General features: G+C 39.7%; 1 protein-coding gene across 1 annotated transcript in view; it reads right to left on the bottom strand.

Moving 5' to 3' along the window:
* CEP85L (centrosomal protein 85 like) overlaps positions 1-18,126 on the bottom strand; it is a 117,601-nt gene that overhangs the window by 25,190 nt on the left and 74,285 nt on the right. The window contains exon 4 of the mRNA XM_065834542.2: positions 6,453-6,574. Coding sequence (XP_065690614.2) covers positions 6,453-6,574 — 122 coding nt within the window. The remainder of the gene's footprint in view (positions 1-6,452; positions 6,575-18,126) is intronic.

Here is an 18,126-nt window from a genome sequence, read left to right as displayed (position 1 = left end):
AATTATCTCAAATTTCCTATGCAATAAAGTCTGGGTGTTGGGTGAAATTAAAGAGCCTGCAGTTCAAAGTGAATACTACCTTCCTACCAGTCACAGGAGAACTTATCTTGAAGAGAAGATGGGAACACTGCCACTGGGAGTCCAGAGTTGATCTCTGTTCTGGAGGGACTGTTATTTTCTAAGTGACTTTTCTGGTTTGCACAGGAATTTGAAATGCAAGCCTGGCCCACAGGAGGTAAGCTAGTGCTGAAGCAAGGCAGGCAGGAGCACAGTCAGCAACTACACTCTACTTTCCCAAATGCCCCGGGCTGCTAAGTCAGGGGGGTGTGCAGCACAAGTGGGACACAGACACAACTGCTCAGAGGACTGCACCCTTCCTCCCATGGAGGGAGCTTTTCAAGTTCTTCAGTCTCCTGACAAGACAAATAAAGAGCAAGCCTTGCACCTCCCCTGCTGTTCTCAGCTCTGCCAAACACTAGAACTTCCTAAAGACACTTGAATCTATAGGACAGAAAATGGCTTGGCACCAGTTCCATAGAAAAGGATCTGGGATTGCAGCTGACCGAAAGCACACGATGTGGTACAGCAAAAGGCAAACATTACACCAGCATGGCCTGTGAGGCAGATGAGTGCTCAGCTGCAGGGAGGCCTCGACTGGCCAGTTTGGACACTTCAGGGAAAAGGTACTCATCAGCTGGAGAGATCTTAAGGAATAACAAAAGCTACCGGAGGTCTAGAAAACATGACCTAGGAGGAAAGACTAAGTCATATTAGGAAAAGTTTCCTCATGTTTCAGCTAATTAATCACCAAACTATCCAACCCAGCAAGGCTGCAGAACATCTACTATTGCAGATAACAACAGCACAGACATCTATCAGGAGTGACACCATTACAGCTTGTCTTCCCTAGGGCCTGGAAGAGAGGTTAGATAAGTCCTTTCTAGCCCTACACTCTCTCACTAGTGCCAAGATACAGGCTATTACGTGAAAACTAATGCTAACAAATTCCATTTCATTGATATTACTAGTATTTACCTCTGAAAATGTGAACTTTTACAACTGCTAAAATAATTACTCCCTATCAAAATCTTCCTGGAAGTTTACGAGCCCAAGATACAAAAGCTTCAACCACAAGTTACCTGAGTGACTGCTGATACCAGAAGATAAATGCATCTTTTTTGAGCTATTATTGCAAGTAAAGAATATTTTGCACAGCAAGACACTCTGAGGAGGTTCCTCACAGACCTACTCCCTGCACAGAACTCCCAGCTACACATGCATGTGTTCAGACCATGGGTGGCAAAAAACTTCTAAGCTTCCTCAAAATGACATCATATTATCACTCAAGCGGATATGCTAATGCTACAGATCTTAACAGACCTTCTCAAGAGAATAAAAGCTTTACACCAGCAGTAACACAAGTGCTATCAGAGCCCATACAGTTTTATGTCACCTGCTGGAGTCAGGACAACTTGACACAAGGCAAAGGAAGTCTAATTCTCTTGTCCAAATGAAAGCATCACAATTCAGCTATGGATGGAAAGCTAGTGATTTAGCAACTTGTTTTAAGAATGTGAATGTTCTTATGCCTTGAGGAATGACAGCTATTCACTAAAATTATACTTCTGTATCTACTCTTCCTTAAAAAGCTGTTCAAATGCCCTTAAGCTGTCTGGAAGAGAACACTGCATGCACAGTGTTACTCTCAGCAGCTGATGTCATATGTTCAGATATTTGGCATTTATTCACACACCCCCTATATGCAGTCCCTGCCAAACAAACAGTGCCAGGACCACACTAGAGACATCCGCGGTGGTTGGCCAGTCTCAAGAGACATTTGCAAGTGTACCAGACACAGTAATTTCAGTGTTGTTGATGTACTGAACAGAGGAGCAACACAAAATAATTAAAATGTGATGTTGTAATTTTCTAAACCAATACAAACACTGTTGGCTCCCTCTGGTGCTAAATATAATGCAGTGCTACACATTAAACCGCCAGAGTAGTAAGGCAATGATATAATCCAATTATTTTCTACAGTAAGCGACAGACATTCTAGTAATAAATGTTACAGCAGCAGATTTCCTCTTACAGACAAAATCCTTAGATCCTTACAGCCTGTAGCAACAGCTTTTATGTGGAGAAGACAGGACTCACACCTTTAAGTAGTGACATGGTGACCCACACACATGTGCCAGGTTCCCTTCCTCATGCCACGTTTTTGATTCCTGAAAGTATGGTCTCCATCTCGTTTTTTAAGAGCAGACTTAAACAATTTCAAGCTCTAATTCGTTAAATTGGCAGTGATTCCTGGAGTAGTTTTAAAAGGCAAACCAAAACTACTTTTAAATCATTTATGCTGTGTACATTTATACTTAAAAATATGCACTTGTGATGCCAAACGGACTTAAAAATCAATTTTAACTAATCTATTACTAAATTTGTTGTTCAATACAGTGTATGGAATAGAAATCAAATCACTTGATCTATTCACAGATGCAAGTGGCTGTTTGGGTTTTTAAAAATTCCATGCACAGCTTTGAATTTCCAGTGACACACCAAAGTATCTAAATATGATGACTTACATTGAAAACAATATTCCTTGTATAATTTTTAATGACTATTTGAAACCTACTTCCAGCTATTCCAGACTGTTAGATTCCCAATACAAAATAAGGAGGTTTAATAATCTAATCCAGAAAGGCTGGATTTTGGTTGCCTCTTTACCGCTACCTGAAAAGAAGGAAAGCAAGCCCCTCCTCTCTTTTACTAAGATTAAGGCAGAACAGCTGAACAATACTGCCCTGTACAGAGCCTTGCACATTTTCTACTTAACAGATTTAAGCAGCACTATGCAGAACCAGATGTGTGGTGCCAAGTCATATTAATCTCCTGTACCTCCCAGATTAGCAGGGTCCCAGTGCAATTCCCAACAGAAGGGGGCTCAACCTTAAAAAAAAAAAAAAAAAGGGTAATGACCTGGTGGCTCACAGACAGGCAGGTGAAAATGGGACAAGAAGGCTGTTCTTGGTGTGATTCTTTTCATCCAGCTGTTCCTCATACCTGTCAAGGCTGGGGCCTGGAGCACCATGCCAGCTGCTCTCCTGCTCCTTTGTCAAGGCTGGGGCCTGGAGCACCATGCCAGCTGCTCTCCTGCTCCTTCAGCTTCCAGATAGCAGGTTAACCCATCTCTCTCTAGCTTCTATCCACCCAGAATTAAGCAAATCTTGCTGGCATCCTCCAGTCATCAGTTTGTAAACCCAGCATTGATTCTGTAATTTAACTACCACCATCTTGAATCCTAATTAACCACACTTTAGCAAACTTTATATTTTTATTTTAGGTCACTATTCCCAAACAAATTCAAGTTCTGGAAATAAGTTTAAAGCAAGCTCAGGAAGACCAGGAGTTGGAAGACTTTGGTTTATGCCCAAACAACATCTCAGCTCTCAGTGCAAGGCCTTGTGTACCCATGTGTTAAATCTGGAAAATATCAAATTTCCACTAAGAGCCTTGAAGAACGGTATTATTCACACGTCAGCCTTCTTAATATCCTATCTAATTAGAAATATAACAGTAGTGCTTTATAATGGGATTCTATTTCTATGATTTTGGACAGCAGCTATATATCATTTTCACCACAAGTGAAACCAAAAATATTTTTGTCATAGAAAACACTACCTCTTCTTAAAAAAAAATCCCACAACAAACATGTTGTAAAATCTTTCTAAATATGCATCACTTTGTACTAATTACAACAGAAAGGCTTTATTATCTTAAAATAATTTTATTTCATTTTTAAATAATAACTTTCAAGGCAAATATTTTTCCCAAATGGAGGTTCAACATTAAAAAAAAAAAAAGCCTTTTCTGTGATGTATTATTATACTGCATTATTATAATTTACACCATTCTTAACTGTAACACCAAGTGTCTACGTAAAGGAAATGACTGTAACATCACTAAGTGGTCTTTTGTTTCCCTTCAGTAGCTTCCAAAACATATTTTGTCTTTTCAGTTGAATGAAAAGGAATCGTATCAACCGAGTCCCAGTCAGAAATCCAGAAAGAACTGTTCTCACTAAGCTGCACAAAAGTATGACTTGTACAAAAAAAGGAACCAGCACACTGCCATTGGATATCAAGAAATAGCTTTTCTTCCTCAACACGGACAGTATCAAGTAATGTCAGCAAGCAACCAGATTACAAACTGTCACTTCAGAAACTTCACCCTTGACTGTAAACATATTTCCAGTGTGAGAAGAATAATGTGAACTGCCTCTTCAGTTGCCATTGTATAACAAGCCTCCACAGTGAGCGCAGAGGATGACACGCTCAGCAGAGGCACCGCAGACAGCCCCAGCCATTGTGGGCAATGCGTTGACAAATGCTGCTGACAGCTTGGGCCCCGAGAGGTGGGCCGCAGGTTATGCAGCATCACTACTGGTATAGCAAGCCTGAAAAAAAATCTGTAATTTAGACAGCTTTTAAGCAGCTGATCAAAAGGCTCTGACAGAGGAGATCTAAGCAAGAGTTCAGAATATTTCAGTTTTAAGTGGTTATCCCCTTGGGAGATCACTACCTCTACAGCAGAGCTGGCAGAGTGGGACGGTGTTTCTGTGCCTCAGCTGTTGCAGTCTGTAACTTTACACTCCTCCTTCAGCTGCAGAGGCAGGTAAACACACCTTCACATGCCACAAACTGGGGAAGCTAATGCTGACCTTCATCACCAGCAGGTCAAGGGAGGTTCTCCTCCCCCTCTACTCTGCCCTGGTGAGGCTGTACCTGGAGTACTGCACCCAGTTCTGGGCTCCCCAGTTTAAGAAGGACAAGGGATTATGGGCGGGAGTCCAGCTATGAAGATGATCAGGGGACTGGAGAGACAGAGAGCTGGGTCTGCTCACCCTGGAGCAGAGAAGGCTGAGAGGGGATCTCATTAATGTTCATAAATATCTCAAGGGTGGGTGTCAAGAGAATGGGACCAGACTCTTTTCAGTGGTGCCCAACAACAGGATGAAGGGCAACAGGCACAGACTGAAGCACAGGAGGTTCCACCTGAATATGAGGGAAAAATTCCTTACTTTGATGGTGCCAGAGCACTGGAACAGGCTGCCCAGAGAGCTTGTGGAGTCTCCTTCTCTGGAGACATTCAAGACCCACCTGGACACATTCCTGTGTGATCTGCTCTGGGTGAACCTGCTTTAGCAGGTGGGTTGGACTAGGTGATCTCCAGAGGTCCTTTCCAACCCCAGCCGTTCTGCGATTCTGTAACCACCACAGTATCAGCAGAGGTACTGGCCAGATTGCTAGGGGACAGAAACATTTTCATCTTAAACCACTGCAATTCCTTGCTCTGCTGCAACAGAGAAAGGAACAGATCTTGCACAGGCATGATTCTCCTGGTCCCAAAGTAAATAATGCATGAGTTGTCTATCTCCACCCATGAAAAGAAAGATACTGCTAGATGAAATATAAAAACATTCACAATGGATGCCTGACATTACTGTTATCAACACACACTTGCTTTACACGTTGTCCTCATGCTGTGGGGCAAACTATCAATAAGAGGGCACAACTATTTCAAGATCAGAACAACCACTCCTCTTTCAACCAAGAGCCAAGAGTTTATTACTAAAACAAAGACTAAGCCAAATGATAATTAGGTCAAATATAAAAATGCCCTTCTTAGATGTCCTACATTCAAACTGTGCAGCTCCTGATGACATCTAATAATTGAGCTTGAGCTTCATTAAGCTTGAGCCCTTTATTAAAAGCACATTTTCCTCATTAAGCCTTCATTTTATCCAAACAACAAGAACTCCAATAATTACTTCAGATATACTAGAAACTTCACAGCAGTGAGTTGCTGCCAAGGCCCATTTCAGATTGATGGCAATTTTAATAAGAAGTGATGTATTTACTGACATGTAGATCCTAGATATGATATTTTATTATCTGAATAATATTCATGAGCATTTGCATAGGATTTTACCACTGAATGTTACTGCAAAGGCAAATTTCTCAAAGCAGTATCAACTGGCTTCAAATACATTGCATTACTGTACTTGTCGTGGAAAAGAAAATCAGTGCAGTTTACCATTTTTTGTCTTTCATTTCAAGACCTGTACAAGCAGAAAGATCTCTGATACAACCCCCCCAGACTGGTAAGATGTGAAGAGGGTGAAGCTGACAGCAGAACTGGCTGTAGGTCTCACTCTCCCTTTTCCATTGCAGAAGCGTTAAACCCTGAAATAAATTTCCAACTCTGTAAAAGACTTCTAGCCAGCTACCAGCCTTCTCTCCTAGCCAGGATTAGCTCCCATATATTTGTGCATGAATATTTTCTGGACTGGAATCTGAACATTTCACTGAGTAAGCAGCTCTACTGAAAGTTCTACATCATAGCTTTTACCTCATCAAGCCTAATCAATGCAGCAGAAGCAGGCTACTCACCGATCGATCACAATCTCTTTCTGTCTTAGCAGCCCCTCTTTAATTTTCATTAGAGATTCCCAGTTGCTGAAGTCCTGATAGCTGGTAGTTGGGTAACTTTGACGAGATGTTCCTGTCGGAACCTGCATAAAATAATTGTAGAATTAGCCTCCAAAACAGTAAAGGTAAATGCCTTAATATCTAGGAGGATATTTAGTAGTTTGTTGATTCAGAAACCTAACCATAGTTTTCCAGTTTAACTCAGGCTTGCTTTATTTAGAAAAATTGGATTTATAAACACGTTTCTTGAAACAAACTTGTGTCACAAGTGTCAGTGATTTAGAAATTATTTTATAATTTCTCTACTAAAGAATTCATAGCTCTGAAAGCAGTTTGAAATGAAAAGCTCATTTAGAATTTAAGTATTGAATTAAGACAAACATGACGAAATGTTCACATCCTGCTGCAATCCTGTAGCACTACAAACGAGACAGCTTAATAGCTTTGGACCTGCTGATAACTGCAGATAACAGCTACCATTCTTTTCGCTTGTTTGACTCCTACCTGTAATTTAGCATTCAGAGAAGCTCCCCTAGATTTATGCCTACTTACAAGATAGAATAGGGAAATATAACTCTGGGTAAATTCAAACTGTTTCCAAGAATACATTTCACAAACAACATGTTTCAGGCTTTCCTTTCATCTTCACAAAAGCCAGGCTGTGTCTCACAACAAACTGAGGATGATGGTTGAACTAAATATGAAAACCAAAAACATTACAGTTTGGAAGAAAAGTAAACACCTAACTGAGATGTTTAATCAAGACATTTTTATACTCAGAATAGAAAAAACATTACAAGTATTTGTATCAGGAATTCACATAAGGGAAGGTTTAAGTTAGAACTTCTGTGATCAGACTGAAGGATCTTAGCATTGTCTGCCATGAGGTATCATCTAATCTTCCACCAGTTTTTTTAAACACTGAAAAAAAAAATATTTCCCTTTTATTATTTGGGAGGCATCCTGGGCTATGTTGCCTTTTTATGTCTTTGGAAAAGAGTAGAAGGAAAGAAAAGAGTGAAAATATGGCTTTTTTTTTTCTAGGTTTAAATAGATTTTAGGATATTTTTACGTGTGTCATTCTAAAATGTTTTAGATTTCATTTGAAATTACAATAAACTGTATTAAAACCAAGACATATCATCAACAGGTAAACAACTGCTTTACTTTGAAATTTAACACTGAATGGAGAGACTTCATTGCCTAAATCCCCATACCACGATGTGCTGAAGTCAGGAACCAACTCCTGACAGCTGTGCTCTCTTCCATAAGCTGAAAAAGTATTTTTTCACATCCAGGCTTTAATGACTGGATAACCAGTGTCCTTTGAGGAAAAAAGTAATATGTGAATGGTTCACTAATTTATGACTACGGTTAATATTTCCTCTTCTATGCTCATTCACAATAACACCCCATGGGCAAAAATAAAACAGGAAACATTTGAAAATTTTCTCAAGTTTTCTTAGAGTGCCTCCTACAACTGCTTACTAAAGCATATTCTAGGTTTGAAACATTTGTGGGAATAAAACATGCCACATCTGCAACTTCTAGGAAGTCAGTCCATTAAATCTACGCTCGTTCAAGGAAGTTCTGTCAAAGATGGCACCGCGCTCTGCTGTGGGAAGTGAGGAATGGCAAAGCCAAGTGCTGCTTGGATTAAGATCTACCACCCATTTCTTAACATTTGCAATCGATTTAACAGTTGTCTTGCTTCATTTTTCACACACAATGATCAATATTAGCATTAAAATAATCCTAAACTAGTGATATCACCTTGGCCTCTTTTTTTGCTTGAGCAGTACTCTAATTAAACTTAGGAAAGATACCAAGCCACGATTCTTCCTGTAAGTAATACACATGCAGAGCCTGTAAGGATCAATTAATCTAAAATTAATTTTGCCTGGGTCAATCCAGACCAGATAACTTCAAAGTCATCTTTGGTGCTTACAGAATACCTTAGGATTGTCACATATTGTTCTGTATTACAGTTATCCATGTGACTGGCTGAATTAACAGGCTCCAGCACAAAACTATTTCACTGGAAGTCTCTCTTAGTCACACATGCCATGTCATGCAGTATAAAGTGACAACATCAGGAACTATCGCTGTACTTTGTGTCATGAAATTTTTTCCTTCGCTTCTCCCACTAGACTGCTGAATGCTTTTCTATATCCTCCTCAATACCATTACACTACAGTCAAAAAACAAGAAAGAGAAAGAAATAGTCCTTAATGTAGTCGGGATTAGATCTTCAGTATTCAGAGACAGAAGTTCCATCTGTACCCAAAAGAAAAAACCCATAAGAGTTTGACATGATAAACAGGTAATACATGGCTGTATAAAACCAAACCAACCCATTATTGAGCAAGGTGAACTTTTTCTTCAAGACTGAGCTATAAAAATGAAGCTATTAAAGACAACTATTTAAATGTGAATTCATATTAACCAAAAACATTTTGGAAGCCACCAGTGGTTTCTCTAGCCAGATTATTCAAAGCAAGCCCATTACTTCAATCAGCACCTTTCCAAACTTCATAGTTTGGACTAAAACTAGAAAGAAACCCTTCAAACTTCATACAATAAGTGACTATACAAGAAGTCAATCAAATATTAAGGCTGCCAAAAAGGCAGTAAGTTTTGCAAAGTTAAGAACGGAGTAATATTTTGTCAATTAGATGTTAACAGTAGTGTTTGGATTTGTTTTTTAAAAAGTCTAATATATAAGGCCTCCTTAGCTGACTGACCAAGATGCTTCTTGGCTTTGGAATATATCTAATCTTACAGACTATGGACCTGCTGTATTTACATGTATATCAACAAGTAAAATATTATTTTGTATTATAACTGTATGCCTCAATTTGCCACTCTGAGCAGATGAAAACAACAACAAATATTTCTGTTTCTGATATTGAGTTTCAGCCAAGCAAAAAGAAAAAAAAAAGAATATGCTAAAAATACTTTTTAGCACTGCTCAGAATAACAAGACACTTCACTCATTTATGAGCACATGGTGTTGACTACTCCAAACAGCTTTCTAGCCGCTTTGAATGGTGTGGCAACACACAGGTGGTCCACTACATTTGAGCATTTTGTCTCCTAAGGACATCAAACCAAATAGTGAGAGCAAGATACACTTTCAGGACTCATATAGAAAGCCATCCACAACTCCAAGTCCTCAACATCTACAAAATAAAACACCAGCCTGAAACACACAGCATTCTTTTCCATCTGCCCTAGAAAATACAACTATTTTTGTCGCCTGGCACCTCTTCCAAATATCAGCCTTGGACTGAACATCTGTTCAGTTCAAACTGTATCCTTTGCACACTGGCGTCCAAAGGTCCTCACTAGCCTGTTTCTTGACAAGGGCTTGGCCTTGACTTTCATGACCTGGCAAACCTTCAAGTCACTGCTGAGGCACAGCTAGCTGTTGGGAAAATAAAAATTAAATATAAAATCTTTGCTGTACTAGCCCATTTGCAAATATTTATTACTGGAACACACATTGCTGACTGATACCATCATGTTTCTTAACAGTGGGAAAATAATTTTTCTGTGGACTAGAGGGTAACAACATTTGGATAACTTAGGCCAATAAGGGCTATGTTTTTAATTGTGCTAATTAAAATTATCTTTTCCAAACATGCTTGTAGTTTCCCCCAGAAGTGCTCCAGTGTCTCAGCACACAGAGCAGCACAGCATTCCACGCAACACGCTATACTGTGAGAAAAGATGGACTCCAAAAAACGTTTAAATGACAGCTAATCTCAAAAAAGCAATGGATTTTAACAATTTTTTTTTTTTTCTGAAAGTTGCATTTTAAATAATTCAGCACTGTCTATACTACAACTGTAAAGTCTTCATAGCCCATTACTAACAGCAGAGCACCAAAAGTTACACCACGTGAACGATCCCTTTTGGCCAGCTGCTTGCACTGCTCTATGCTACCATAAACCCCCTCCATAGGTCTCATTTTTCTCTCGCTGCATTTTACAGGCATTCATTACTTAAGAGAAACAGAATTCCTTGTATCCACAGCTAATCCAAGGCAAAGAATTGGTACAACCAGTGTCAGTAGGAGCACAAACAGTTACTTTGGTTGGACTGACAGTGGAGGAAACAAATCGGAGTGTCTCCAGGGGCTGTGGTTCAGGGACAGGGGACTTGCCCTCCTACATCCCTGAGCGATGGGGAAAGAGAAGAGGTGGCTGTGGCAGCTAAGCAAGCCCAAATGAACTATTATCACAGGGATGCCTCTTACTCTTCACCCCCGTTACTGGAAAAGGATTAGATGTGTAAAGGCAGAGCAGCAGCCACAGACAACCTCTGCAACTGTTCCCCACCCTGGGCAAGAAATGAAAAATTTACCCATCCCCTCTTCCCGAAACAGATTTCTTCCTAACATAAGGGTGAGCGGTTTGGCTCACAACAGCTCCTCAAATCCAGACAATCCCACAAGATCATCCATCTTCTTGCCAGAAAAAACACAACAGGGCTCGTGGCTCCCATGCAGGAAAAGAAAGGAGGCTGCAACCATGGATCAGGCCATAATTTTATGTCACTTCAAAGCCCTGCAAGTAATCATTTCTATTGACAGAGGCTATGCCTTGCTCAAGTGCACTAAAAAGAACAGCCACAAAGAAGCATTGTAGCAGATTCCCAGATGGGTAAAAACAAGGCTGACTCAAGAAATCCTGACTTGAGGTGTCTGTATTTTACCACCACCTACTTACTCTGCTCCATCTTTGCCTTTTAGGGGAGAGAGTGTTTCTGCTCAGCAGGATATAATCACTACAGTTCTTGGCAGCAACACCTCGGCTGTATCACATTTTGCTATAGTTTTACACATCTCCAGCAGTCACGGGGGCGAGAACATCCAATTGTGCCCTTGCACCCTTATTCCAGCCATGATACATGTGGTGCTCTTTGGGGAATTTTTAAAGAGGAAGAGCACATAATTAAAATCAAAATTAAAACATCATCCAATTGTGAGAAATGTATTGTAGAGAGGTTAGCAAGGCCAACAACAAGTGATGAAATCCAGCACATTAAAAAAAAAAAAAAAACACTAAAAATCAATAAGGCTTGGAAAAAAAAATTGCAAACACATTCTTTATATAGAAATGCAACTGCAAAGTAAGTAATATAAGAGAAGCCGCAACTAATAGAAGAATTACTTTGACAGGAGTTCACAACTTAACCTGCCTGAAAATCAGCTTAATGCAACTCAGGATTGCCTATATATGATACGTCAGGGCACAGAGAATGGGGGTGAGGGAAGGAGTAAGACAATGACTTTAAATAGCTCTGGCATAAACCCAGCTGGAAGAATATGTTCAGTTCTGGGCATTATACTACCAGAAAGTCACTGAAATAGTAGAACATGTTCAAAGAAGAGCAGCTGTAATGATCAACAAGCTTAGAAAAAGTGATTTATGAGCAAAGAGCTAAATACCACAAAGGCTGAAGAGACAAGAAATCAGCCAGCAAATTCTTTGTTTCCAAGGCTTAGAGTCCAAGTTTGACGGAATGAAAATTGAGATATGACTATCTGGGCTAAAAGTATCAGGAGAAAACCAAACAAAAGAAAAGCAACACACAAACAAACTAAAAAAAGGGGGAAAGTACTGAAAGCATCTCATAAAATTTGAATTTGTTTAAGATTAACACTGAATAAATTTTAGGATGTAAAGGGTTAGTCAGTCCTTACTTGATGATACATCAGGATGACTTCTTAGAGTTAAATTACGTTGGGAACAAATACATGTGACTAGGGATAGAAATGACTATACAATGCTGAGAGGAGAATCACAACTAGGCTCCAGTCACATAAACTTGAAAAACAAGATCAACACTCATTTAAGAAAGGCCTTACCTTAAAAATATATAGCCACAGTTGAATTACATGGATGCTACACTAAAGATTTCTACAGAATAAGCAGCCAGCATGACAGATGCACTAATTATTATGTTAGTTTGCAGTAGTCTGAATTGGTGTTGGTAATTTGGAATCTAAAAACTGACAACCAAAAAAAGGACAATTTCCCACCCCATTTTCAGCGTTTCGTTTTGGCTTGGGTTTTTTTTTGCTATTAGAGAACCAGACCTATTCACTTTGGCATTGTCCTATCCCAGAGGGATTTACAAAGCAAGCACATTAAGTCCTTTGCTAGTGCACTAACTCGCTCCTTCTCCTCTTTGCAGCAAGCATTTAAAATTGGGATAATGAGTTGTTCTCTGCAAGGGGAAGCCAACACGCCTCTCTTCAGTCAGATGGAACCACATTATTGCATCTGTTGTATGACTTTTTAAAGCTTTTCCAATAAAAAATTAAAATGCTAATGCTGGCTATTTACACACAACATCACTATCATTGTATCTTTTAGAAAGTGGAAACTTTCAAAAAGAATAAGCAGTAACAGCATTTAAAGTCCCTCCAAAAAGCAGCACTCCCTCTAGACATTAAACGCTTTTCAAGAATGTTTGTTGAAGCCTCCTTCACAAAATACCCAATGCACACAAGGCATTACATGCTTTATTAGAGCTCTCATGGACTTGACTCACATAAGCCAGAAGGGAATTTGACTGTCCTTCGAGTTACTGTTATTTATACAGTTACTTCTTCCCCAGAGTTGTTTATAGTGCAGCTGAGGTTTCTGAATTTTATCAAGGTCAGGTCTGATAACCACAGCAAGAGAGGAAGATGCGATCCCTTACCACAATAGCTTACAAATGAACTAAGACGAAAGCATAGCAAGTATGTTGTTGCTGGGATACTAAGAGAGATGAGAGAAAACAAATGCTAAGATCAGGTATGCTATTCACCATGGGGGAAAAAAACAAATAAAAAACCACAGACTTTTGCTACTGATGGCATAGTTATAGGGGTTTGATGGCAACTGCATGGTCACTTAAACCTGGCACAAATTTACACTGTTATCAAAGGGTGAGTGCCTGTTCTCCTGCCCTTTCTCACCACTTCCAACATTCATTCCTTTCAGCTCCCTCCTGACAGCCCTGGTCCTACATTCTCCCTCCATTCCATACACACGAAGGTTATTTGTACTGAGGTCAGGCTCCTATCAGATTCATTGCACAAGGCCATGTGGAATCTAGTGCTGGCACACACTGTTAAGTGGAAAAGGAGTGTACGAGATGACACATTTTGCAGCGGCACAGCTTTGTAATGGATTAGTATGAACATGCAACCACAAGCTGAATTATCTGAACTCCAGACAGTGCCCAGCCCTCCAAGAGTACCAGTCTGTGGACTGAATATCTTCTAAGCTTCTGAAAAAGTACTGCTATGTATTTGCTGTGACACTGTCAAGTTACCAGTCAAGACTTGGTATTTCGATATGCAATCTGTTTGAGAAAAGGAGCTTCCACATGAAGGTGGCATAAGAGGAAAAAACAAACAAACAAACAAACAACAAAGAGCCTCCTGCACTTTATCTTTCAAAATAGTCCTGTGCTGGTTATCTGAATTATGAGAGCACACACAGGACCAGCAGCACAGTCCCAGCCTGCATTCTGAGTATGTATGTGTGACAGATCTGTATGTGCTCAGAAACTGCATCCAGCAGGGTTACTGAATAAAACAGGACTATAATAGGGGATTTGCTGCTCACTGCTTAACTGGTAAGGTTTCGTTCCCTCTGGCATCCCTGATGGCTTCGTGCAAAAGTCTCAAACAACAAAGTAAGTAGTCTCTGAAAAGACTTTGCAAGATGCCTGCAGATGCACGGTGTCACCGCGTGAGGCAAGGACAGCCTCATGACAAGAGGCTGCAGCCACCCAGCAGTCCTCCAGGACCCTCTCATCTCTGCCACCTTCAGCCACTGCCTTCAAGGGTGACACGGGCACTCCCAGACCTGCACATGAGATTATATACCCTCTTCTGCTTATCTCCTCACAAACAATCACACTTCTCTTGCTTTTATGTGCTGTTGTAACGTTCTTTTATACTCCAGGCAACACCAATATTATTTTTGTCAGAAATCCTTTCCAATTCTATTCTGGCAAATGGTATGAACACAAAACACTTCTAGGTGCCACTTCATATGACGTTAAAAGCAACAGTGCCTGGAATTTTCCACTGATAACAATTCGGTCTTTACTAAGTATAGAAGCACTTCTTTTATTAAGTGTTCATTTTATCTTCCAATTACATTAAAATTCAAATGTTCTTTACTAAAAAGAAGGAAAAAAAAAAAAAAAGAAAAACGTGGAGATGAAAGGGAACTTCCACAAGGAAAAGCAGCATGACCAAAAAGTGACTACAGTTTTTCAAAGCTCACAAAAAGGACAATTATTTTAAGTGCTGCAGGAATGTAGGACATACACTAAGAAATTTTATGAACTGTACAAGTAAGACAGAAATAGACTAGAAAAACTGAATAATTGGGAAGCCGAAATAAATCACAAATCAACCATGAATGGAAGCACCCCTAAAAGGAAAATCTCTCAGTCACTTGCACTCAGGCATCCTCAATATAATTTTAATATTTTATAAAAATCTTTATGTTAAATGTACACTGCTAATATGTACAAATACCTCTTTATTAAGGGCCTGTGTTGATTGCTCATTCATTACTTATTACTCCTGCACACAGCCGAAAGAGTGGATGCAAAAAGTGACCTAGAAAGCAAGCAAAAAGGTGCCTATTTTTTGCCAGGCTACAGGAACTCTGCAAGGATGAGCAAAGGTGCCACCTGTCTGGCACAGACACCAACATGAGCCCTTCTGTGACACTAGGGTAATGAAAGGGAGTGCAACTTGGGAGAACATGAGAAGAGAAAGAAAAATGAATATTTACTTGCTGTGCAGTAATTGTAAAAGAAAATTTAAAAGAACTTAATAAGCATCAGATTCTCTTAACAAAACATGAAAACATAGAAAAAGACAAGTAAGTCACTCTGAATTTAACGTGAAGCAGGATCATGCATTTGGGGAAAACTGATGCTCCACAAATTCTTTATCAAGGGTCCCAATTTTTCAGACAGAAGCTCTTCGGAGTCTGTGAAGGGTGTTGGTCCCTGAACCAAAACACTGAGCCTCTCCTTTTGCATTCAGTTTGTTTTAGCTTTAATGATTTTAAAAGAAACATGAGCCCTGAGTGTAATATTCACCACATTTAACTGAAGTTAAACACAAAAATCTCCCACAAAAATAAAGCAGAAACATTCAAAATATTTATACGACAACAAACTTACAAAAGCATACTTTATAAATAGCAATCCAGAACTGGTCTCCATGGACACTTGAAGACAGAATGGAGTCTGGCCAAACTACTGGAACCTGTGCATTTCAAGTTTTGCAGATTCAACTTGTGTACATGTTAAAACACATGGGGAAGGAATTATTAGGTAATCCACTGTTTTCCACTCCCTTTTAGGCTAATAAACCAAAGTAAAAATACCCTGCAAGTAAGAATGCCCTGCAACCCCCACTTTGTTCTTCTCCAGCTCTTATTACCATTAACACAGATCTAAAAAAGACAAGGCTATTCTATAAACAGCAGCAAGTGAGGAATTTAGTAAAATCACCGTGCTGGGGATTAGAAGACAAAAACAAGTTCCTGACAAAAACAGTCTCATGCAGGGTTAATAATATGGATGTCAGAGCTCCGCACAACATGGGTACAGTCCTCATTTATGTGCGTTGGTGACTACCTTGAAAAACTTAAGCAGATGGAAAAATTAGAGGCATACTCATGTTTTCTGACCCCACTGCAGGAAATTCTTCCTTGGAGGAGCGAGCTGTGTTTCAGCCAGCAAACCATGCAGGACAGCATGTGAAAAGATTTCCATTGCTTCAGGGGGGGATTCTACCACAAACACTGTACAGCCTCACATACATCACATAAACAACAATTACTCAGCCACTTGCCCCAGAATTTTGGAAAAAAGCAAAACAAAACAAAACCAAACAAACAAAAAACCTCGCATGGAGACACCATGCACCTGCATGATTTCCTAAATTCAGGGAGGGAATTGCAGAGGTACCTCTGACAAACCAAGCCCTAGAATCTCACAAGGCAGACATTAGAAAATTGTGGCCTGAAACTTCTGCGTCACTGACAGAAGAAATGCCACCAGTTTAACACCAGACTGTCTGAGAAACTAGGAACCACACAAGCATGGAAGGTAGTCACACAATTTGTGTGTGGAGTAAATGACGGATATTTAAACTGTTTGGCTTCAATCTAGATTACGAACCTTTCCCACTTGAGTTTATGAGGGGTACTTGAAACGCACTTGTCTCTGACAAAAGTAGCAGGATGATGTAAGTGTGCATTTGCACATCCGTGTCAGTGTGTGAAGGTGTTTGCCTTGGTTGGGAGATAAAGCCGGGGGGAGCCCCAGCACCTTCTTAATATAAGCAGAAAGCACAGGAAGAGTTCACACTAAAACACAAATATCGCTTCCACCACCCACAATTTGTACTTCTCACTCGTAGGTCTCTAAGTATCTTGAAAAATAAAATATCCTTATAATTCTCATTCTACAGGAAGGAAACAGAGAAAACCAAATTTGCCCAAGGCTCTGTGAAGATCACCAAAACACAGCTAGTGTGGAAACCATTTGTAAACAAAATAAATAAACCTCTTAAATTGAGTTTTTGATTGAATTTAAAAGAAAAACAAGGTTCTTATCCATCCCTAACATCCTTGGAGCCCATACAGAGACAAAGCTGTATCTTCTGTTAGAGAAGATCTGAATCTACTTTTCATCATGCTGGAAAACATCACACACACAGAGGAAGGTCTCCTGATGCTCCAGCTGGAGATTCCCTTTTGTGTCAAATACTGAGAGAAGGAGAGGGCAAAATTATTCCCAGCATCGTGATGAGCCACTCTGCTACAAGTCGGGCATCTGCAGCAAACCCTTGCTAGTATTACTCCCTAATAGTGCACCAATAATAACAAACATTTGTAAAGAACGAAAAGATGGTTCAATAATAACTAGTTCAAAGCTGCATGTAAACACCTCTTCATCTAGTTCCTCTGTGAGTGAAGCTCAAAGTAGTTTTCTCAGGGTCTTTGAAAAATAATCAAAAGAAACATGTGCAATTCTGGTAGTGCAGATGAGATTCAAAGTCATCATTTTTCAAATTCCAGTCCACTGCTACTTCCTTTAAGCTAAACTCTATCCACTAGTCAAGTTGTAAAGTCTTGCTAATTCACAACTCGCCTCTCTACACTGTCATTACTAAAGGTATTTTAGACCAAAGGAAATCTGCAAAGTCCTCCATAGGTGGAAAGAAGCACCAGGAAGCTCAGGTGGTCTGTAGGGAACTTGGGAGATCCTCCATACTTTTGACTTTGTAGTCCTACGTGCTAAAAAAGTCATAATGAACGCTCAAAGCAGGTGTGCTTTTCAGCTATTGAACACTACAAGCATATTTGAACATGCTTTTTCCTTTCTTTTCCCCTCATCAACTATCCTCATACTCTGTCCATAGTGGTAGCTAATATAATGTAGTAAACTAACCAAGTAAAACTGTATATCCTTAATCTATATACTTCTTAATCTACACAGGAGTTACTGCAGTCTGGAGAGATTTTAGTCTCTTCTTTTAAAACTAGTACTAGAGTAATCCAATATAACATGAATTAGGCAACTGTGTTTT

The sequence above is a fragment of the Patagioenas fasciata genome, chromosome 3 (assembly GCF_037038585.1).
Source record: "Patagioenas fasciata isolate bPatFas1 chromosome 3, bPatFas1.hap1, whole genome shotgun sequence".
NCBI lineage: Eukaryota > Metazoa > Chordata > Aves > Columbiformes > Columbidae > Patagioenas > Patagioenas fasciata.
This window is presented reverse-complemented; position numbering and strand designations above follow the sequence as displayed.